The sequence below is a fragment of the Liolophura sinensis genome, chromosome 6 (genome assembly GCF_032854445.1).
Source record: "Liolophura sinensis isolate JHLJ2023 chromosome 6, CUHK_Ljap_v2, whole genome shotgun sequence".
In the NCBI taxonomy this organism is placed as follows: Eukaryota; Metazoa; Mollusca; class Polyplacophora; order Chitonida; family Chitonidae; genus Liolophura; species Liolophura sinensis.
The window spans coordinates 8921532-8945289 of NC_088300.1; the positions used below are offsets into that span (position 1 = coordinate 8921532).

General features: G+C 37.9%; 2 protein-coding genes across 2 annotated transcripts; one reads left to right on the top strand and one right to left on the bottom strand.

Moving 5' to 3' along the window:
- Positions 1 to 949: 949 nt before the first annotated feature.
- Positions 950 to 21182, bottom strand: LOC135466719 (uncharacterized). The gene is made up of 23 exons (XM_064744368.1): positions 20783 to 21182; positions 19489 to 19577; positions 18307 to 18461; positions 17676 to 17806; positions 17167 to 17302; positions 16629 to 16750; positions 16352 to 16473; positions 15885 to 16050; positions 15430 to 15614; positions 15053 to 15160; positions 14204 to 14275; positions 13739 to 13789; positions 13310 to 13374; positions 13014 to 13160; positions 12408 to 12612; positions 11642 to 11688; positions 11107 to 11148; positions 9117 to 9303; positions 8574 to 8709; positions 6238 to 6344; positions 5835 to 5959; positions 4464 to 4580; positions 950 to 3705 (listed from the first exon to the last, which is right to left on the bottom strand). The coding sequence occupies exons 1-23, from the start codon at positions 20889 to 20891 to the stop codon at positions 3549 to 3551; spliced, it is 2781 nt and encodes a 926-aa protein (XP_064600438.1). The 5' UTR covers positions 20892 to 21182; the 3' UTR covers positions 950 to 3548.
- Positions 21183 to 21637: 455 nt separating this feature from the next.
- LOC135466293 (uncharacterized monothiol glutaredoxin ycf64-like) lies at positions 21638 to 23092 on the top strand. Its single transcript, XM_064743709.1, has 2 exons — positions 21638 to 21899; positions 22911 to 23092. The coding sequence occupies exons 1-2, from the start codon at positions 21638 to 21640 to the stop codon at positions 23090 to 23092; spliced, it is 444 nt and encodes a 147-aa protein (XP_064599779.1).
- The last annotated feature ends 666 nt before the right edge of the window (positions 23093 to 23758 follow it).

Here is a 23758-nt window from a genome sequence, read left to right on the forward strand (position 1 = left end):
CACCCAGATTGTTTTATCTCAAATATGGATGGATATCGATACGCATAGTCCACGCAGGCAGGTTAAAATAAATTTTGCTCTCGCACGTTACAAAAGGAACATGAAACCCCGATTCCTGATAATCCTACATACAGTAGAAGGGAATTCTGTATTTACATAGAAATAACTTTTGCATTTTTTGACACGACAACTTCGAGTCACCTTATATACGCATGAGAACACCTCGCTTTCGGCACGCACAAACAACACAGGTTATAAAGCACGTCTACAGCTCAGAAGGGTTTATATGCTCTATGTCTGCTCTATGGTTCTGTAAAGTCCTCCCACCACAATACTGGCTGACGTATCAGTGAAATAGTCTTAAGTAAGACTTAAAATACCACTGAAGTAAATGCATAAATACATTTCTATGAAGCCTGTAACTATACACAAAATATTACAGACGCTGTTACGGCTAGGTTTATAAAGGCTTGTTACCGCTTAAAATAGTTTTAAGTATTAGATGTCAACACAGCCTTCCTGTTTATCAGTCCGATGAAACAACGTGATGACAATAACTGACACATCCGCTGTAGATCTAACGCGTGTAACAGCGCAGCATTCAGTTCAAGTCAGAAGACCAGATTCGAGCACAAATAATATTTCAGACAAGGTTTTCATCCTCATTTTAAGGTGGTCCTACATACAATTTTCTACACAACAAATATAAAGGATATTTTTTAAATCTGCCACGAACGTGCCACGGCCGCCGTCTTAATGGTTCGGATGGGCGAATTTAAGTAAGTTACAACTTTATCAGCTATGACGAGCTAATGTACTTGATAATTGTAGAAAGAGTGTCCTATACGCAGTTGGGCATATTCTCCAGTTTCTTATATGCTTATGGTGATATGGTAGCCAATACATACATGTATAAAAGATAGTCCAAAAACACCAAATGAATGTCCTTTAGTTTTCACCACGTTTATTCTATACGATACGTGTGATAATGCCCAGAAAGCAAGGGAAATTGTCTAAAAACTTGATAGTCCTGACAGTTCACAGGATCATGATCCTTGGGCCAGTACAGTGAAGTAATGCTGCTGATGATACCAGCTTCATAATCCTTTGCACCACAAAAGTGGAATAATACTTCTGCTAAAACTACCTTCATCGCCCTTGGGCAACAACATTAGAATACTGCTGCAGCTGAAGCAAGCTTCATAATACTTGGGCCAAAACAGTGGAACACTGCTGCTGCCTGGAAACCTTTCCCAACAGTACACTTCACCACAGAAAGTTGGCTTAAAATGTAACTCAGCACCTCATAAAATAAACAACAAACGGACACAAACAGGTACATGTATTAAGTAACTATAAATGAGGCAAATTAAGTATTAGAAATGGCCATTTCAAACAGGAATGTCCTTTCTTCTATCTTGTGATGATCATTTTAGTCTCTCACCACATGTACAAATAACATTCACCAACTAAATACCCCACATTACATCTCAGGATAAACACTAAATCTAATGTTTAGTCTTGTGACCCTACTACCTATAATGAAACCAGAATAATGAAACCAGAATAATGAAATCAGTAAGCTGAACATGTAAAATCAACAAAGACCCAAATTTTGCACAGTATAGCCAACTGAAAACAATAGACAGTTTTGTGTTCTGTTTGGTAGAGGGTGGGGGAGATGGGGTAGTGATAGAGTAAGGCTAACAAATGTGGCAAAAAAATGTATAGTGTACCAGTATCAACCTTATGTTTGATGCATAATATTCACAGATATGACCATACAGGTAATACCAATAAGAGCGGCCTTATATAACTTAGCCGTTCTTAATGACACGTAATATTTCTCTTGCCACATGAACTGCTCCTCATATTAGGACCATTTAGCTGGAGCCACTGCTTCCACACTAGGACACCACTTACATGCAATCCTAGTGTATCGTGGTACCTCCAATAAAAGATATCAGGCACTGCATGATTCAATATTTCACTTTTATTTAAAGCATTTTCAAGAATTTCTGTTGGAGTTAACGCAATACTCTACTTTTTGAAGCTTATGGAAATGGAAAAACAATCAAACCTGCTGACCATTTTCAGAGTATAAAACCATGATAAAAATATATTTTAAAACCTTAGTGCAATTTGATACTGATTCCAAAAAATGCAGAAAAAAATTAAAACCTCAAACCTTATGTTTATACGCTTAGGCATAAAGAGAAAAGTCAAAATAGATAGCACCCACTCAAAAGAAGCTCAGCACAGAAGTCTTTTACAAACTGATCTTGACAGATCACTGCATAACAATCTTTGGAGTTTCAGCAACATTACAACAGTGCATCTTGAATTCCATTCAATAATGATTTCCCTTATAAATATATAAAAGCTAGTTTTATAATGTCCCCTTTGTGTAATATATTTACAATCTGGTGAGTATGTGTATGCAATCTCCCTCTATTTACAATATTTCAGCCTCACTCTAGCACGGTCTTTATTAAGTCACTATGCACTACCGTCTTCACCTTGAAAACTATTAAATCAGGTTAAACTGATGTAACGATTAAAGGTCGCAATTCTCAACATTTCTGACCAAGACTGCCCACAGCACAGAGGAAAACAAAAGATCAAATTCTACAACAATTACGCAAGTACACACTTGCCCTACGTACATGCCTATAAATCTTTGTGTACATGTAATTATCTGTGTTCATATAGGTTACAAGGCTAGCAAATTTCTAAACAATGCATAGAAAATTCTTATTTTTGTCTGATTAAAAATAATGCTGATATGAAATAACAAATAATTTTGCGATTACAGACACCATATTAAAAAATCTGCACCATGCATAACTGCACATTAATCACTAAACATGTAACATACTTCTTAGAATTTCCCACGAGTATATGCATGTACCTTGCTAGTGCATTGTGCAAAGTCTTCCAGTGTAATGATTAAGCACTTAAAAGGTACACATATAAATAAATGTGCATGTTCTTGCAACTTCACAATACACATATACTTAGCTGTACATGCATGACAAATCCACTTCAATGCGCCTCATAGATGTGCCAATACAATATTGTACTCCATGTTACACACAGAGGGAGCGTGTTCAGTCTTCAGGCTATTACTACCAGAGCCCGATTCAAAAGGAAACTATGGTAATAACAACAAAAATTAAAATCAACATGACCATCTTAAAGTGGTTATCGTGCTTTGAGACAAAACTTTTTCATCAATGTTAGAAGTTATTGTTTCATACCACAGGACTGAAGCTACCCATCAGCCTGTCTTTTATTTCTGTCATTGTATGTTCTGTATGCCTTCATAGATGGTCCTAACGGAAAGTCCAGCACTTCCTACAAACATTAGATTTCCTTCTGAACGTGGTCATATATGGCCCCACTGGAAATCCCAGCACTTCCTACAAATATTAGGGTTCTTTCTGTTCGTCCAGTACTGCCTACAAATATTAGGGTTCCTTCTGTTCGTCCAGTACTGCCTACAGATATTAGGGTTGCTTCTTGTCATCCAGTACTGCCTATGGATATTAGGGTTCCTTTTGGACGTCGTCATAGATGGCTCCATCCTCCTCAGGCACAAGTTGTTTGAGGAGGCTCTGTAAAGTGTGTACTGACTCATTCAGACCCTGTGGCATGTAACTCGCCCTCCACACACTTTTGTACGTACCCAGCAGCTCAAGTAACCTGAAACATCCATGTAAATTCAAATACAGGATATAACGTATTGCACAGCTTCAGAAACCCGTCCAAACAATGAGTCAAAAACAAAACAAAACTTCTGTAGCTCCCTATCCTACTGCTCTAGATGAGTCAACCGAGATCATGTAAATTTTGTATAGCATGTTAGACGACAATAACTCTGAATAGACTCAAACATTCATACAGACAGCTTCAAATTATTACACATACCATACAAAAAGAGGCAAATTCACAAGAATAACATAGTTTGAGTAAAAACATGTCATGTTTTATAATTGTTAAGCTTTTTTTTCCTGGTATGTTAATACAGAATATCCCTTTTGTATCATTCTAGATCCTTCTGATGTAACAAACGCTGGAAATATTGTTTGAATTCATGTTCAAACATGGATGTTCAAGGTGATTGAAAAAGTGTTTAAAATATGGTATGGAAAGGATCTAAACCTTGGCACACATGGGAGCGTCTGACCCAACTCAACTTGAATGTTGCGTTGGGTCCAAAGCACTCATGTATGTGTGATAACGACACGAGTAAACTAAAACTGGACTCTAGTCATTACATGTACGCAAGTGAATCTGCAAGTCACAAGGCTATCAGGGACTGGGACCAACTCCATGTGAACAGCTGGGTTGAGTCTCGTCAGGTCGTAAGCTCTCAGGTATGCTGAACTTTAGATGAGTAGTCCAAATGTTGACAACTGTATTAACAAGGATGTTTTATGTGTATTTAATTTTAAACATACTTGTTGGCCAGATCTGTCTTGGACGTGGCAGGGAGATTAGCTATACCCAGATTTATCACAGCAAAGCCTGTCTGGTTACCCGGATTACGACCAACCATCACCAGGGCTCGGCCAATTCTGCAATAACAAACCAGATAAAGCCTGTTGTCAGAATGTTATGTAGATAACAGGATAGTTGCTCTGTGGGTTTGACATAGCTTTTAAAACACAACTATGAGGATATCTTAATTTGGTTTTCTTGTAGCAGACCAGTGATAATCACACCATATTTATAGTACTGCCTCACTTAAGTGTTACACTGAAGATGCCAGACAAGACACTTCACCCAATCATAGACTGTTCAATCACAGCTCTCCTGTCCTTATGCTATGGTTTACCTTTAGCATTACTCACTCAGGTTGGGTCTGTAATTGGAGCACTAGACACCCGGAAAGTGTTCCAAATAATTATCTTTATCACTGGCCGATATTCTTTCAAATTCTTTAAGGAAGTTTTAATGAAGGTGGGAATACATGCCACAGTTACACAAATAACAAGAAGGTGGGATGACATGTTACAGTTACATCAATAACATTAAGGTGGGATGACATGTTACAGTTACATCAATAATATTAAGGTGGGATGACATGTTACAGTTACATCAATAACATTAAGGTGGGATGACATGCTACAGTTACATCAATAACATTAAGGTGGGATGACATGCTACAGTTACATCAATAACATTAAGGTGGGATGACATGTTACAGTTACACAAATAATGTTAAGGTGGGATGACATGCTACAGTTACATCAATAACATTAAGGTGGGATGACATGTTACAGTTACACAAATAACATTAAGGTGGGATGACATGCTACAGTTACATCAATAACATTAAGGTGGGATGACATGCTACAGTTACACAAATAACATTACAGTGGGATGACATGCTACAGTTACGCAAATAACGTTAAGGTGGGATGACATGTTACAGTTACATCAATAACATTAAGGTGGGATGACATGCTACAGTTACACAAATAACGTTACAGTGGGATGACATGCTACAGTTACGCAAATAACGTTAAGGTGGGATGAAATGTTACAGTTACACAGATAACAGTAAGGTGGGATGACATGTTACAGTTACATCAATAACATTAAGGTGGGATGACATGTTACAATTACACAAATAACGTTACAGTGGGATGACATGCTACAGTTACGCAAATAACGTTAAGGTGGGATGACATGTTACAGTTACACAAATAACATTAAGGTGGGATGACATGCTATAGTTACACAAATAACATAGGTTGGGCTGAAACACTGTGATCAGCATATACATGTATGTAAGACATGCAGACAGTTCTGGGGACAGCGCTCACCTCACTGCACACAGCATGAGATCTGAGGTCAGCTGCAGCTCTGTCACTATCTCTTTGTGGTTATAACAGTAAAGCTCTGCATTGGACAGCTCCACTTGACACCTCTTGATATGCCGAATAGACTTCTGAATATGTTCAAACCAAAATAATTACCACAGTATAACTGTACATTGGAATCACATCAAATCTATCTTTAGGTCATCTGAATGAAAATGACAAATGACACTGTATCCGGCAATGATAATTCCACATAAATGTGACTTTCTACCAGAGTTGTCAATGGACAAATGCTGTGCACATGACAATACCAATAGTGTTATAATAAGTTTTTGATTTCACTCGACAAATGTCTGTAATACAGGGGCATGAGACTCCTACAACCCGAGGTCTATAGATAGATTACCTGTAGAATATCCAAAGTGAGATTTTCCAGGGGTACCTCATCCGGTTGGACTAAAAACTGGAATAATGTAGATCCTTGTTCATCTGGGAGCCTGGAGATATCAGTGCCTACATCAGAGAAAGTTTTCATTTAGCAAACAAGTATTTTTTACTGGAGTTTAAAAAATGTATTAGGTAGCAAAGTTCCCAATGAGCTCAAATGTAGGAGACTTCAGCTTCAAACATAAAATATTTATTGAGATACCACGCTTAACATTTACCTCAACATGGATTCTAATACACAAATGAAACCGTCACAAATTTGTAATTTACTGTAACTAACATGAAGACAGGCATCAAGAATGGAGTATTTATCTATGGTCACTGTGCTTTGGATCTGTACTAATCTTGATCTCCATGCACACAGTACATACACATGATTATATACCACCCTGGATATTTACCTTACATGTAACACTAACTGCTACTGGACATCTGTGCTTGCGTTATGAGTCAAGCTCTCAGTGTACATGTGAGCTATCAGTTTATTCAAATTTATTGACTTATTTATCATTTTATTTATTTGGGTACCACTTAAAAACAGGCTTTGATACTGACACAGTGTTTGTTTAAAAATTTCCATGAAGCAATACTTCTAAGTGACAATATTGTTTTTCTTTGGGAATGTTTTTTCTCCGTACAAGCAGATATATACTCTAGTATAAGACTGCATATGACACCTCTCAATAAGTGGACTTACAATCACATACATGGCCATGTGCGTTTTGTTCGAATTTTTTCACACGTTATTTCGAATGGGCGTTGTTGTTGTTCACCACGATAACTTTCAAAACATACAAACACTAGAACATGTATACTGACAAACAGAGATCAAAGCAAACTGTAAATTAATTTTGAATAAATCACTTAACTGTTGGTTTTATCCTACACTGCAAGCAAATTCTTTAGCATAAACTAACTGACAAATAATGAAATAAGGCAGAGGTCAAAATAACCGCTGGTCTGCTGATAGTGAAATCTTTGACATGCTGGCGAGAGTTGGGATAAGAAAGTCTGGCAGGCCAAGCAAAATTTTACCAGCAGGGAGGGAAAATGAGGGCTTTAAATTAGTACACAAACTTTGGTGAATTAGGGCGTGGTGGGTAAACAAAGTGAGAATTTATTCGTCTTTAGTTTGATAAATCTTTAGCATGCCAGTAAAAGTGAAAAAAAATAAATAGATAACAGGTGCTGGTTTCTAGTGAATGTCGCTATAATACAGGTTATCCCATTGGCAGTGTCTCTCCTGTGGACCAATGAGTGATCTTCTAACAAATTGTCGGAAATGCCACCTGTGTTCAACAACGCAATGGCCATTTGACCGAGGCAGCAGTGGTAGTGGTTACAGGGGACAATTAAAACTGAAAACTACAATGAAATGAACATAAAAAGGGGTGCGTGAAGACATTTTTGTAAAAATATTTTGTTATCCATTAAGCAGCGGTGAAACACTCAAAGCGACAGGAATCAGGGTGAATTTAAATGTTTGCTTGTAAATCTGATCGCATCTTCACTGGAGTTTTGGAACTAAAGGAATGATTTTATTATGGTATGCTACTGTCAAATGCCACAACAATGTAGCAAATCCACTACAAATGTCAGCAACTCAATCTTTCAGCTAACTTCTATAGATGAAACTTTGGTCTAACGACGGTTTATATTTTACTAACAGGGCCAATACAAGGATCACTGGCCCACCAACATCTTACCTAATATTAAAAGTTCACAGCTGATTTCTTAGTTACAAACCTCTAGTACCTGAACTTCTTAAAAATGATGTTCATGTTATCAGTAACCAGTAATCGTGTAATTCTTTGAACAAAGACAATAATAAACTATATATATCAGATCAATCTACAATATTAAAACTTTATTGGCGTGGTCCTTTTTTCTATCATGAAGGGTCTTAAAAAATTGGGGAAGGGACAAATATGTTTCCAAATTAACTGGCCCTGCTGGCCTTTTGATTTGTGGGGATAATTTCTACCCCTGTATAGTGATATTTATGTCACCCGAAATCCCCTAAACCGGTTGATTTTATTTATTACGTATTAAAACTTCAAGTAACCGCATACTTTGTGGTCCTAGACTTGACCTAGGTTCTGGTGGATTCCCGTAAACCAAACCTTAGTACGGCAATCCATTTAGATTCTGGTAAATAATTACACAAATAAAGCCCTTCTCACGTTGCTATACTGTGTATGTCTGTATACTGTGCAAACAGCAATCTATAAAGACATTTTTTTCCTGAGAACTAAGGTGGAAAACTAGTGGGTGAGGATACAGAGGATGTCTCACCAGACTGACTCCGACTGCATCGAAGTACATATGTCTCAGCACGACCTAATTCAATGATAGCTCTTCCAATCACAGACTTCTGATCTCTGAACACATGTTGGTTCAACAGGTCTGCTAGATGAGAGTGGAGATAGTCCTGAAACAAAGAAGACAGCTGTCAGGCCCACGAGTGCTGATATGAAAATGTCCTCAGAGTTAAAGAGTCCGGAGATGATCTCCAAGGCTAGGTTTCACAGCATTTCTAAACTTATATACTGTTTAAGACTCATAGTTGTATTTGGGTTCAATAATAATAATAAGTCAAGGCATCACCAGGCAAATGTAAAAGGTTTCACAAACTTACGACCCACATGCTGGGTCTTGGCAAAGACATGAGTTAAAAGCCTGTGAAACCTTTTACATTTATGTGCTGATGCCGTGATTTATTATTATTATTACTGAACCCAAACACAACCACATCAAGCTTTCATTAAAAAGCTATCAACAAAAGTTAAAAGTCAACTTTTCTGCTGATATTACATGTATATTATCATGACACATTACCCAGTGTGTGTCAGAGTTCCAGGATAGTCCTGCTCCAATCAGATATGCAGGCCAGCTGAAGGGCTGGTGAGTCAGGTGACCTTTCCCTGACCAATCACACACAATGACTCCTATGGCTCCCTGATCCACGGCGGATCGCACCCCATTGAACACATTACTGACTGCTGCCTCTGGACACCCAGCCAAGCTGAAGAATACAACCAGAACCTTAAAAACAAGTCATGATTAATGGTTATACTGATGGTAGTTTTGTGCCAATCGTGAGTAACTCCCCATATCTGACAAATCTGACTGGTAACCATATTGGCATATTACCGTTGCAGTAATTCATGCCATGGTTATGTACCTAGAATCTCCTCTACTCCTAAACCTAACCGCTGTCATAGGAGTCAAAAATTCTTGAGTACCACCTCAATGAAATAAATCAATCTAGATTATTGGAACATGTATAGTCATCCATTTTTTTTTTCTAGTCGACTGCTACCCTAAGTAGTATTTAGGTACACATTCATTGTTTTGTGGTTCTTGCATATTTCTTGTACATTTTAGTGATTCTGTTTGCAAAAGAAGCTTTGGAGTCCCAATTACAAACTTAGACAGCAGATTACCATGGATCCTCATTTCAACTGTACACTACTTTGTTGAATAAAATATGCCTGCTTTGAATTACCTCCCCTTTTTACTCAACAGCTATTAAGACATAACAACAGATCAGTTTTTGAGGCATGGAACTATGAGGAATAGGGTCTAGCCTATTAAAGCATGTAGCATGTACAATCTAGCCTACGTCATGACAATGACAACCATATGTATTTCTCAAATATCAGAATGTAAAAAGTACCTTGCAATGCACTTAAAAACTCTCAGCCTACAGCACATGTACAATGTAATGAACAGACCCAATAGACCTTCAAGTGGAATTTAGAAACTTTTGAAACATGAGGCAGGAGAATACTTTTCTAGGATAATAAAACTTTTGTTTATTTCAAACTGCCGTTGCAGCCTCTTACATAAAATTTAACTTAAATGACCCCAATTATGTTGAAGAAAAGGGTCAAGGTCGCTCCAAAACAAAGTTTCTTCCTCAAGACAAAGTGTATGCATGGTGTAACTTTGGTGAATGGGTATAAACCGCTCTGGAGATATCATGTTTGCCAGCCTTTCATAAAATTTAACCTAAATGATCCCAATGACCTGAAGAAAAGGTCAAGGTCGCTGAAAATCAGTAGGGTTTTTCCTCACGCGTGTAAGTGTGGTGTAAGTTTGGTGAACTTGAGCTAAATTGTTCTAGAGAGCATTCAAAAGCCTTTTATAAAATTTCACTTTAATAACCCTAATGACCTTGAAGAAAAAGGTCAAGGTCGCTGAAAATCAACAGGGTTCTTCTTCATCGGATAGACGGACGGCGTCTGCTACAACAATACTCCTTTGTCAACATTGGCTGAGAGGTAAAACACATGACATCAGCCTTTGAGAGTCGCAGAAATGTCAAAAGACCTTAAATGAAGTCTATGTTTTTAACTTAAGGAGAAAATGCATATCTGAATATGTTCGCCACAGTCTGCTGCATTAAATTAGGGCCAAATAAATTACCTCTGAATGGATGAAAAAATTACATTTATCGCTGGCTTTTTCCAAATCAGTTTACAAAATTAATTAAAATATACTTATGACTAGTTCTTCAACTACCTTATGTAGTTTTAACTTCGAAACTTCCCATTAGCCCTTTTATGAGACACAGTTTACTCCTAAAAATGTGTCCTTTAAACAGGAGAGTGACCTCAGGGAGGTAATTCAGGGCAGCCCTTTTCCAGTTTACCTGCACATGTTTCAGATCTTGTCTGACACTTGTGGCAACTGTACTGTAAGCTAAGACTGTGCAGAAAAGTGTGTCAAATGAGCAAACCCATCCCTCACATCAGTACATCAGAGTACATGTATGCCTAGGGTAATGTATTCACACTATAAGCAAACACTACACTTTACTTACCTGTTCCAAGCTGAAGTTCCTGGACACACACAGAAACTTAACCTATCAATGAAAAAAGAGAGATATGAACACTTTATCCACAAGGTAAACTTTACCAATACAACCACAAATGTAATATGCTGATCTGAACCCATCTGTCCACTTTGGTAAATTTAATCAAACATCTGATGATACCTGTAGTTTATTGAGAACATCAGGAGATTTTTACAACACAATCAATTTATTTATTTATTTATCTAATTGGTGTTTTACGCCGTACTCAAGAATATTTCACTTATACGACAGCGGCCAGCATGAGATGGACTAAAACTCACCAATACAATCAATAAACCAGACCAAATTAACTCTTTAGTGCATCTTTGGCATCTCGTAAGTCAGTATGTATGGAAATTGTGGTATGTACCAACGATGAAAGCATTATGACAGTTCATCTCCATATATACATCAACATGTATGACAAGTGTTGTTCCAGTGCATTTATTGTGCAATATGTTTATAGTTTAACATGTTAATACACTAGTGATCTGAATCTTACCCTGTTTCTGCTAATGGACTACAGTAAGTTTTGAAGCTGTGGTCAGCCTGGAAAACAAAAGTGGGTACCTTCCATACTGACACATTTAAACTTTATTTCAACAAAAGAGACAAGAAAGCCCCATAACAAGGTATTTGGTGGCAGACAACAGTCTGGACTACAATAATATCCCAGTTTCACCAAGAGAGTTGAGTTACCAAGGAATAACAATGGTGTGGTCACAATGATATGTGATGGAACACAGCTTCAAAAAGAAAAATGACGACAGCTTGCACAGTAATTTAGCTCTGCAGGACTTAAATTCGTAAGTAAATTTGTACTGCAATCTGTGCAGTAATTCAGCTGAGCTGGGTTTATACCCCTTGTGAGCTCTGACAAGTGTATGTCAACCTTTTAACCCATCTTATGAGCCAATGGCAATCAAGAATCGTGGATGATGTAGGGACAATACAGTTTAGTGATTCATTTAACATGTCAGTTGCAATATTACACCATATAAAGTTATATTATCCGAGCACATTTAATTTCTCTTCACAGATGCTTAGTAGCATACTTGTTAGAGACCTTAAACTCTTGACTTTTAATTGTCAGGATTCCTTTCTTGTGTATGTGTATCCTTCACGCTCATTTTAAAACAATGTAATTTCATTCTGGTTTTTCATGGTGAAGGTCACATTTGCAGCTTTTAAACACATAACGTTATATAAAAAGTTTATTCACATCACAGTTCCAAATGGTCAATTGTAATTACAAACAATTTCCTTACCTGTACTCCATACTGCATAAAGATGAGGTCAGGGGGCAACTGCTGCAGCAAGATGGGGTCAAGGTCATGGAGAGGGTAGCCACACAGCATCATGGTTTGGTGACGCCCTATTGGCAGAAACTTAAGAGCATCGCTGACGTTCAGGGTCTCATCATCAGGAGTGTCCAGGATGAAGCTGCTGAGACGAGGGCCCACACTGACGAAGCTGATGATAGCATTAGATGAAAAGATATCTCAGTGCCACATGCAAAGGGAAGGTAGGTAGATATAATTATTTTTAGTTACACTGATAACTTTTGAACATGTTCTATGTCCCACACAAGTGTATGGTAACTATGAAAACTGAAGACTTTATTGAGACTCAACATTTTGTGATTTCCATCTAAAAATTATTTCCTGATGATGGCAAAATAAAATGTCAATATAATAAGTGACTTTGAGGTTAAAGTGACTTTTGAGTGACTTTACGAGATACCCTTACATAACACTTATCAAAGGCACTGCAGGGTCATGTCCTATGTGTTATGAAGTTCACTTCAAAGGTTACAGGTGAACTATTCCCTGTGCCTCGTGGTCTTGACAGAGTAACTACCACTGTCAACTTACTCTGCCTGAGTGAAGGAGGAGACAAAATCCTGGAATACTGTATACAAGTTGTTGACATCCTCCACATGAGTTTTGTGGGTGACCTCTAGCACTGGGATCAGCTGGATGCTGCGTAATCTACAGAACTGCTCCAACTCTAATATCTCACTGCAATCATACAAGTGGTAACCAGATTTTCAAGCATTAAAACAATAAACAACTTTCATCCCATAATTGGTGACTAAATCTTTTATATACTTCACTGTGCAAGCCCACTGTTTAATGTTTTACATTTCTGACAGGGCTAAAGTTCTTACCTCCTGGAATAACAGAGTTGCCACTCAGGTGTTCCTGTGTCTTTGAATCTTGAATATAGGTGAATCTATAAATCAGGAAGTAGATCCACGATATGATTAATGTTTTTGTTTTCACATTCAGTTACATGTGTTACACCAAAGGAAAAACAGCATGTACTGATATCTGACAAACCAAAACTAATACTCTCTAATATTCAACAACCAACAGGTCTAAATTATATATGTCTCAATGTCAAGTTTGCACAGCATTTACAAAAGTATGTACTCCAAATGTAATCCTAACTAATGCAATTAAAACTATTAAAAGCCAGAAATACCTACCTTTGGAAATACATGATACCTTAATCATGTTAATGAATAATGGTCAAATAGCTTTAAACATTCCATTACATAGAGAAATAGAATTACGATAGTCAGATGTATACTTACATGACTTACTCTCATCAATGACAACACATCAATGGTATTCCTCAATAATGTCTGTAAATACCAATAATTAGACTTTAATACAGTATGTTAATATCAATACATATTCTGACATAAACATATGAGCATGTCTCATAATGAGAAGCCTCAGATGGTATTCATTATACATGAACAATAGTTTAAACCATGAAGTCACCGAGACGCATTAATTTTATCCTGTGTTGTCTTTTCACACAAAAAAATATAGAGGAGTTTGGGCAAAAACATCTATCGAACACTTAACTTAAATCTTTGGCCCTGTAATAAAGGGCGGAAGATTTTGGTACATTTTGTGGAGCATACACATATAAATGAAATGTATTGAGATTAAAACCTTCATTCGGCTATATCATGTATTAACTTAACACTGTTATAGTTACAATTTTCCCTGGAATGTCACGCAGACTGCTTTTTCAGTATGAGCCTCACCATATTAGGGACCCTGCCTTGTGAGATGTCCACAAGTACACCACGCATTCGGAACTCGGCCCAGTCATCAATCTGGACAACAAGGGAAATCAGTTTGAACTACATTCATGTACAGTCTTGAGAGATCATTTGCTGGAGGTTCAACATAGTTTCTGAATAAATATACACCAGTCATATCAGTTTCTTGTCCTTTCTTTCTATCCAGGCCCCATGAACAGCACATTCAGTATATCCCAGATCCCACCCAGATATATATCACAACATTAGACTAACTGGTCCTTATACTTTCCCCTTGATGTCAAGTGACAAATGCACTATTACAGGAGTCTTTGATAAGCCTTGATCTACCAGCATCATAACTACATGGCAATAGGATTAAACTGTGTTCACAGAGTGCACTGACTCACAAAATTTTAAATACATACACATGTGAAATGCATTTTTCAATTTTATAGGTTGTGAGTTTCAAATGAAAGGAACAAGTCATACGTCATACTGTCATTTCACTAGTTGAACTGTAAGGTTAAAACGACAAGTCACACCACAAGAGCAGGGTTTTACAAGCTATAACATTATTTCAGTCACAACATAAAGATGACTACTGGCAGCTGATTCCATCCTGCCTGGCTCACACCATCACAAAGACCTACATTTACACAAAGCACACTGACTATGGGCTTGACAGTCATAACACTGCTCTGTCTTTTAAATACTACATACCTATTTATCATCTAGATTTAAAAAAGCTTTGGACATGACCCAGTGTATTTTAGCAATGGCACCTAATTCCTACTAAATGATATATACACGTCACCATAACTGTCAATAATCCACAGTAATGACACTGACCTGGAGAAGTGGTATCTTCCCATCATTGTCCTTGTAGAGTCTGAACAGCTGTATTAGTGTGCTGATGGCATAGTTCAGACCTGAGAGGTCATCACAGATCAACTTCAACTGTCAAACAAAACACTCAAATGAACCATTTCCCTCACAAACAAAATCTTTTTCTATATGTCATTCTTTCTGTTTAATATGCTCTTTTCTTGATCAAGTTACTGGTGTAAAGTGGTCTATATGTGTTGTGGAATTTTATATGAATGCAATGCTTTATCCATGACAGATGACATTTTAATGAAAAGGCAATAAAGTTTAGTAAGTAGTGGGCAATATACTGATGTTGACAATTCTATGCTCTATAGTTTGCAAGTGACACAGTGACAGACCTGTTTATGTGTGATGTTGAGTCTGTAGCTGCCTGGGCCTGTACACAGTCGGGGGTTGAGATGACAGATGATGTGAGGGGAGCTGTAGTCTGATGTGGGAGAAAGAATATCAAGACAAAGTTCTATACCCAAGTCCTTAAACATTGGCTGCCTCATCTGCCATCTGCTCAGAACTTCATGTAGGTCTGAAACCAGAACATGTAAAAAAATATTAACAGCTATACAATATCAATTCATTTCAATGGCAAAAGCAACAAGAAATGCGGTTGTTTTGACATAATTTGAGTCTTTCACATAACTTGGACAAGCATTCACATATACATGATTCAAATTCTTGCTCTCATCTTATTAAAACATACACTAACTTTTACATCAACAAATATATCTTTCTTTCAAACAAGTAGAATTTATTAAAGTTTATGTGGGGAGTTGGATATTGTAGTTTGAGTCCATACTTCTGTGTGGTCCATCCGCTATGTAGACAGGAAGTTTCTTCTCAGGACAAAACGGCCTTCCCTCCTTCTGTAGGATCATCTGAGGCTGGGGCCACAGCAGCCCTAGGGTCTCATCAGTGATCACCGGCTTAGGGGGGTCAGTTAAGTGGCTGAAGGCCGAGGCTTTCTGTAACATGTTGAAATGGACTAAAGATTAACTTCTCACAAATACAATCATAACAAGGCAACACCTTGTAGAGTCATAACACAGTAATATCATCAGTTCTTACAAGTCTATTTAGTCTTTTAAATATGTATTTGGCTGCAGTGGTATATAGTGCCAGGAACACCTCTACCCTAATACATACCCCATCACGTAAGTATAGGAAACTGAACTAAACATAGACTAATCAGAATATGTACATCTATGTGAAAATAAACTGGATTTCAAGTATTTTAAGGAATGTTCGGGCTGATGTACAAATTACCTCAAATGTCGGCGATGTCAGCTGCGGACTGTGGTGATGTGGCACTGGTCCATTTGGAATGTGATCTCCTTTAGCTGTGTCAGTAGCTGTGGAAGTCAGACTTGAAATGCTGTGGACTTTGTCTACAAAGATAAAATACAACGTTTGTTGAATCACCTTGATAACAATATAAAAATAACTAATAACGATATAAAGGAAAATTTATGCCAGTTAAAGAAGAAGTTTTTCTAGATAGGAAATAAAAAGCCACTAAATAAGATTTGATACGAGCTCTGACCTGTTTTCTCTGGCAGTGGGTCGACCTGGTCTGATATCAGTCTCTCTGGGGGGTGGTTCAGCAAGTTTAATAACTCTGGCCTACCCGCAGCCAAGTCAAAGGCATTCTTACCTTTGTCATTTCTGCCATAAAACAAACATCAGTCTAATTGTTAACCTGTCAAACAATATCTGACAAAATGGAAGTACACGTATCACTGTTTGTCAGCTAACAAACAGGTAACAACATTGATTACAAAAGAAAAAATATATGTCAAGAAAACTAATTATTATCTGCCAGATGCTTCAATAGTGATGGAACATGGACATTTCTGATGACCTCACTTTAAGTAAACTTGTGCTAAGCTGGCTTCTTAGGAGCTACAACTTAATGTAGAGGATAGACAAATGGCATAACTTTTCTACTGTTTTTCACAACATAAAATTTGAACAAGGATGGGTACGTATAACTGTATATCTTTCAAATGTAATCACAAATCTTCTACATTTGGGTAAATCTGTAATGATTCCTGTTTAGGAAAGCTAAGCTGTGGTCATACCCCTCTGTAATGGTGACATGTGGGTCTGCCTGGCTGACTAAAAGTTCCTCTATCACCTGAGGGTCTCCTCTCCTGACAGCATCATGAAGCGGAGTACAGCCTGATCCATTCACAGATAACACTGAGGCTCCACGAGCTGGAAACACACAACACAAACTGGTGAGCATCTGTCATAAGGAAACATACCTTTTCATAGCTGATTGACGAACATTAGCTGTCTAACTGTTATAGTTAAAGTTTGCTTCTTCAAATGACCCATCTGCTTTCAACAAAAAATGCCTACTGTTGCCAGTTGTTTCAGATGTGTCATGCACATAAAATGTTTCCGTTGTTCATTATTAAATTTACTTAAAAGGGGACAGAAAAAATGCTGGGGGGGGGGGGGGGGGTTGGGTGGGGGGAAGGCACTGTTACTGATTAATGTATTCCAATGCTCAGACACTTTATTCTAACATAAAGACAATTTTCCCACAGCAGGAAGGGAAACAGTGGTGTCTACATGTGCTTACAGCAGAGAGACTGGACCATCTGCCAGCTTCCGTAGGTGGCAGCCCAGTGTAGAGGTGTGTTCTTACTCTCATGACTGTCTACCAGGTTGACATCCACACCAGCCGCCAGCAACTGACACACACGACCAATGCTGAAACCGTAAGATCATCAAAACATCGTGAAAACACCAGGATGAAAGTCACGGACCAGTATAGAGGGGTTTTCTTTATACTCTTTTGAGTGTCTACCAGCTTAACACCATACCAGCAAATAGTGACTAACACACAGTATCAATGCTGAAAATCAGTGAGAAACACCCAGAAAAACAAAGCACTCTATGTCATCAAAACATGAGAACACCTGGATGAAGAATGCTGATTACAAATCCTTAAATGCCTCTACTAGTTTGTAAATGTATGATACCTGCAATACACGAAAATCTGACTTCAGCCATTTCCATGAACTTAGATACATTTCTAACATTTTCCTAATGCAAAAGTTTATATCAAACAGAACATTCGCCAAAGTGGATAAAATTATGTCTGTAAAAAAACTGGAATTTGTGTTTTTCTTTTTAGGGAAAGAGGAAACACACCAAAAGCCTCATGAAAGTTTCACAGCACACCTCAACAATTAATGATTAATATTTACTTTGACTGTGCTGTGGCCTGAAGCAACTCCTGGTTGAAGACGTCTTTCACCTGTTCAGAGTTCACCAACTCAAATGGCGTCTGTCCTGACGAGTTCTGAACACCTGCATCTGCACCTGCTGACAGCAGAGTCCTCACTGTGTCTGGCTGATCCAGCTGTAACCACACATTCAACAATAAGCTACATTTAATGTAGTTTGATTGATTTTGGTAATCTGATCAATATTACCAAGACATATTTCCAAAGTAAAACCAACAGATATGAGATTAGGGCCTTAACTATACATGTACAGAGTGTATTTATCCATCTGATTTGCAATGATGTCATTGCCAAAATCTTATAAGACAGTGGTTAGGATTACAAATGAGAAACAAGGCAAAGTCTAGAAGAAACCATCACACGATATATCAAGTAGTCCTTGGGTGTTCTGTAGTTTTCAACATTTTCATTACTGTTTGGGTTATTTTTGAGAAATTCAATATCATGTAGTCTTTAAGTAACTATACTGTTTTGGTTCATCAGTGTTTGTGTGCAGCAGAAAACATTTTCATAATTTTCCTGGAACACTTCTGAAAGAAGATTATCTGATGATATTTACATCCATTCTTCTTTTGTTTATTTGTTTGATTGCTCTCAAAGCATGGCCATGCTCAAGAAATTTTCACTGACACAATGGCAGTCAACTTTATGTTTGAAGAAATCAAAGTGGCTGGGGTAAACAAACAGTCTCTGGCAAGTTACTGACAAACACTCCCATTTGTGAAGTACAGATATGCACACCATATTAGACTAAGCCAAAAAGTCATCAATGAACACAATGTACAGACTGTGTAAACGGTCACACAAATGTCACCATCCACTTATTTTCACCAAATTAATGCCCCAAGAACTGTATGAGTAGGGGAATCCACGAGGCCTGGGTTGAACTCACATGGAACACTTGGGCTTGAACCCACATGTTCAACACCAAGTGTTCCATGGATTGAAAGGCAAGCACCTTAACAGCTGGGCCCCTACTCACACCCAACTTTCGAAAATGCACTGTCTGATCATAATGTGGTTGGCTCGAAAAGAATTATACATGACTACAAATTAATAATTTAAAGCATGAACAAAATGTAAATATATCCTTTTATCATTATATATTTATTTTTAAGACTGCATATGCAACCATATCCTCACCTTTGTAGCCAGATGTAAGGGTGTACCTTCTTCGCAGCATAAGCCATTCAGTACGCTGTCTAAAGAAGCACTGGGATCAGCAACCCTATCTGTACAAGAATTATTACAGTTGTCTATGATACAATTTCATCTGTTGAGGAATACTTGAACTAAGCATACCACTAAAAAATAGCAGGTTAACCATATCAAAATCAAGAGAATCAGGTATTTACAAAAGGCTCAACATCTTATATCTCATACTTGGTATTTTCTCATATTTATTCCAGTGTGGTTTAACAACACATTCAAGAATATTTCACTTAATACATGACAGTGCTCGGGTTCATGCTCTGGGGAACTAGGAAGTGCTTGGAGAATGCCATCACCTTGTTTGCCAGGGACCTGAAAAACCTCCTGACTTAAAGCTGTAGTTTGCAAGAAGATGAATAGTTTTGAACAGTTTGACACAGACAATGGTTTTGACCCAGAGTGTCCTCAGAATTTAAATTTACTCAATGTAGTTACTGCCTGTAGTGTGGCTCACTAAAGCAAAACAAGCATTATGACTTCTATGCATTACCGAGTGAGACGAAGAAAGCCAAGTGCTGAAGAGATAACAAGAGTTGGGCTGTGTGCATCTACAATGTTTCATGCATCTCTGGTGAGGCTTGTTTAAGAAATAATGTCTTCATTCTATTAACACATTACCCATACTCCTTTCTGCTTGTCAAACTTAAAATACCTATTCACCCCTTTATTTTGAATAGTCTTAATTCTCTTGGGTTGATCGTTTCATGGGAAAGCCCACGTTAAACAATCACAGGGTACGTATTTCAAGAACCAGTGAGAATACTGCACTTCCCACTTGATATGTTCATCTGCTGTTAAATGTTTGGTGTTTCAGACAATATCAACCGTTAGAATAATCCTGCTGATCACTGTGAGGTTACTCTTTGACAATTAACAGTGTTCGGGCGCATGAAAAAATTCACTGTGTCTGTAATATATGCAGATGACATCTTGATTCTCTAATTATGTTGTCTGGATACGACAGCTGTTAACTTTATCTACCATCCCACAGGCAGCATTTAGCATACTATCAATTACTAGTACCATCTGTGTCGTCACGGCGTCATGTATTATGATCGCATACATTCTGACAACACATTGGGTATAACAACAGATTTGTACTGAATCACGCTCTCGGTCTCAGCGAATTAGTTGTGTGTAAGCTGACAGTAGTCAACAGAACTGAAGCATGGTGAAAACTCAGAAATAACCTCTTGTTATGTTCTCAAAGGATTAACATACGCACCGTCGGCATCTGTGGCTTCCAACGTGGCCAAGACCGATCGAACCACATCAGTTCGACCACTTTTAATGGCATTTTTCAAACCTTCTTGCACACTGGTCGGTGGATTCATTGCGGTATTCCCTCAGTTGTGCTGAGTTTCTTCGATGACAAACGCTAAACGTATGTGACGAGCTTTCATAACATCGTAACCGGTTTCGCATCAGGAAGATGTTCGTTAGCAGACGAGTGTTGTCACATACCGGAAGTTTTGGTGATTTCTTGCATATGTACGAAATCTTGACGGCATGTTGCGCCCCGAAATGTGACGTCACGGTTCGCCTCACTTTCGCTTTAGTGGATACAATCGCACTTGTCGCACATGTGTAATCTGACGAATGCTAACCCGAAAAATTGGCTTGTGGTTTTATGCAGAATGTTTGGCAGCTATTCACAAAATAAATAAATACTAAACACGTATTCTGTTAACACTCCGGACACTCAGTGGGTTACGTCACCAAGTTATACGTCAAGCTTAGGGTTTTATTTTTGTGAGCAAGATTCCCACGCGTAAGAATATGACGTGAACACGTACAGTGAATATCTATAAATATATAATTATGCTTGTATCGATAACTCGAAAAATACTGTTGTTCAATCTAAGCACAATTTACCTATTACAAGCACGAACTACACTCACCTGCGATATTTCAAACGCACTAGTTTTGTATAATTCCGGAAGTTGTAGTTGTCTTATGTTGGGGTGTTATTAGGTCTGCAGCACGTTGACGTTCACTTAGCTGTCTGCTCGTTAAGTTACAGAGGGGTAAATAGAATAGAAATCAAAGTCAAATTAAAAAGTCTGAATACGAGAGAGCGATGGCAAGTTTCTTGTCTACACAGATACGTGGACGAGGCCTTACTCTCTGTCGATTGCTTGCTGCACGATATTCTACGAGCACCGGTACGAAAGAGCACATTGACGGGCTGGTGAAGGGTAAAAAGGTAGTGGTGTTTATGAAGGGGACACCTGATGCCCCACGATGTGGATTCAGCAATGGTGTCATGCAGATATTAAACTTTCATGGAGTTACACAATTTGATGCGCATGATGTTCTTCAAGATGAAAGTTTACGGCAAGGTATAAACAATTAACAAATGGAAAGATTGACAATGTTGACATTCGAACTGCATAAATTCATTAGGCGTACAGTTCAGTTCTAAGGCGACAACGTTGGAAATTTTCCGTTTCTGAGTTAAATGGGCTTTAGAACACTGGCCATTTGTGACTTTTCCTTGTTTTGTGTTAATGAATGGCACATAAACTGAGAAAGCACCCAAGTGACTCTGCAGACGAAAGTCTGTCACCTGTCAGGTTGTGTGTTCATATCCCATTTCTCACAGACTGCTTCAGCTGCAACTTGAGGTGGAGACATTTGTGGGATGCCTGGCAAAAGAGCAGTGCGTTTAACTGCTGAGTTTCCTCCATTTGTAAACCAGATAGCTGTTGTATACAGTGTACTTTTTTTTGTGTGATGTGTGTAATTTTCAGCTAATGTTATAGTCAGGTTTGTGGGTGGAAGAAAAACAAAGTGCTTGATGAACCACCTAACAAGTCCCTGCCTAAAGACTACTGCCGAACCTGTGAGAGCTGGATTTGAGCCGGCGATCTCATTGTTCAGGGTGCTAGTTGAAGCGAGAATAACACTTCAGTGGACAGAGCCAATCCTAGCCTGCTATTGTATAAATGAAATGGTGTTGAGTATAGCATGAAAGTCCAATCAAATGATAAATATATTGATTAATGTAAGTTACAGAACCACACGTTATGAATGGATTCAAGTTTTATGAATCCAGTAATACAAGACATTGATTATGAACCTTATTAATAGACAGCTGCAGTTGGGATGGCGGTTACAAGAACAACTAGAAGTAGTACAAACAGTATTTACTGCAGTGTACATTATATTTTCTTATGCTGACGCAGTGAAATTAGTGGCAGGGAGATAATTCCCTTTACATAGCAGTGGCCAGATTGATGACATGCGAGTCACTTTGTAATCTGTTACATCAAGATGATGATTGGGTTATATCTTCACTCTTTGTCTCCTTTTCTGTTGTAATATGCTTATCTGATGTTCTTGTGTTGTAGGTATTAAAGAGTACAGCAATTGGCCCACAATACCTCAAGTTTATATAGACGGGGAATTTGTTGGAGGAATGGATATAATGTTGGACATGCATAAGAATGGAGAGTTAGTTGAAGAGCTGAAGAAAGTAGGAATTCGATCAGCTTTATTAGACAAAGACAATGGCCCAGATAAACAAGGATAGTCACACTTCTGATCAGTACAGCAGCCTTTCACTTCAGAATGTGATGACATTTTAACTGTGAAAAAACTTGTGTGTGGATGCATAATCTGAACTATCTGAAAGGTTTCACAAATCAAACCTGATCAGTCAGACCTGTGAGCTTTCTGATGTGTTTGTTTAACACTTGCATACTGTTTTATACCAGTGTATTTTGAATGGAAAGTTATCGCTTTCAGCCATGTTGTGGGCAGTGTTATTTTGTAGCATTGTTGCTTTCCAGTGCATGCATGGCTTCATTTCAGTGTTATATTTCATCACTACTCACAATATAAATGAAGTTTTTAGTATAACACTGTCGGACAATATGGAATCAAATATTTTATGTTTCTTTGCACCAATGCTGAAAATAGTGACACTTTGATGTGCAGGTTGACAATAAAGGTTGATATCCAACTATAAAAGTAGGAATTCGATCACCGTATGTTTACCGTGTGTTTACCTTTTTCATCTGTAGTGGGAGGTGATCATTTATCCTGTGGCTGTGACAGAAAAATGGAATGGTTCACTTGTAATGTCTAAATTCTAATGTATAGCGGGTGAGGACTCATGTTAATGTAAACTGAAAGGTTAAATGTGCAGAGCATTTGAATCTTTGATATCTTTTGCAGACTTGAAGTTCACTGTCAT

Coding starts and splice junctions, on each gene's coding strand:
- LOC135466719 (XM_064744368.1), bottom strand. CDS start 20,891: ATGAATCCACCGACCAGTGTGCAAGAAGGTTTGAAAAATGCCATTAAA. Junction 17,807..18,306: donor CAGGCCACAGCACAGTCAAA/GTAAATATTAAT, acceptor TTACGGTTTCAG/CATTGGTCGTGTGTGTCAGT. Junction 5,960..6,237: donor TCACTTTGGATATTCTACAG/GTAATCTATCTA, acceptor GAACATATTCAG/AAGTCTATTCGGCATATCAA.
- LOC135466293 (XM_064743709.1), top strand. CDS start 21,638: ATGGCAAGTTTCTTGTCTACACAGATACGTGGACGAGGCCTTACTCTC. Junction 21,900..22,910: donor AGATGAAAGTTTACGGCAAG/GTATAAACAATT, acceptor CTTGTGTTGTAG/GTATTAAAGAGTACAGCAAT.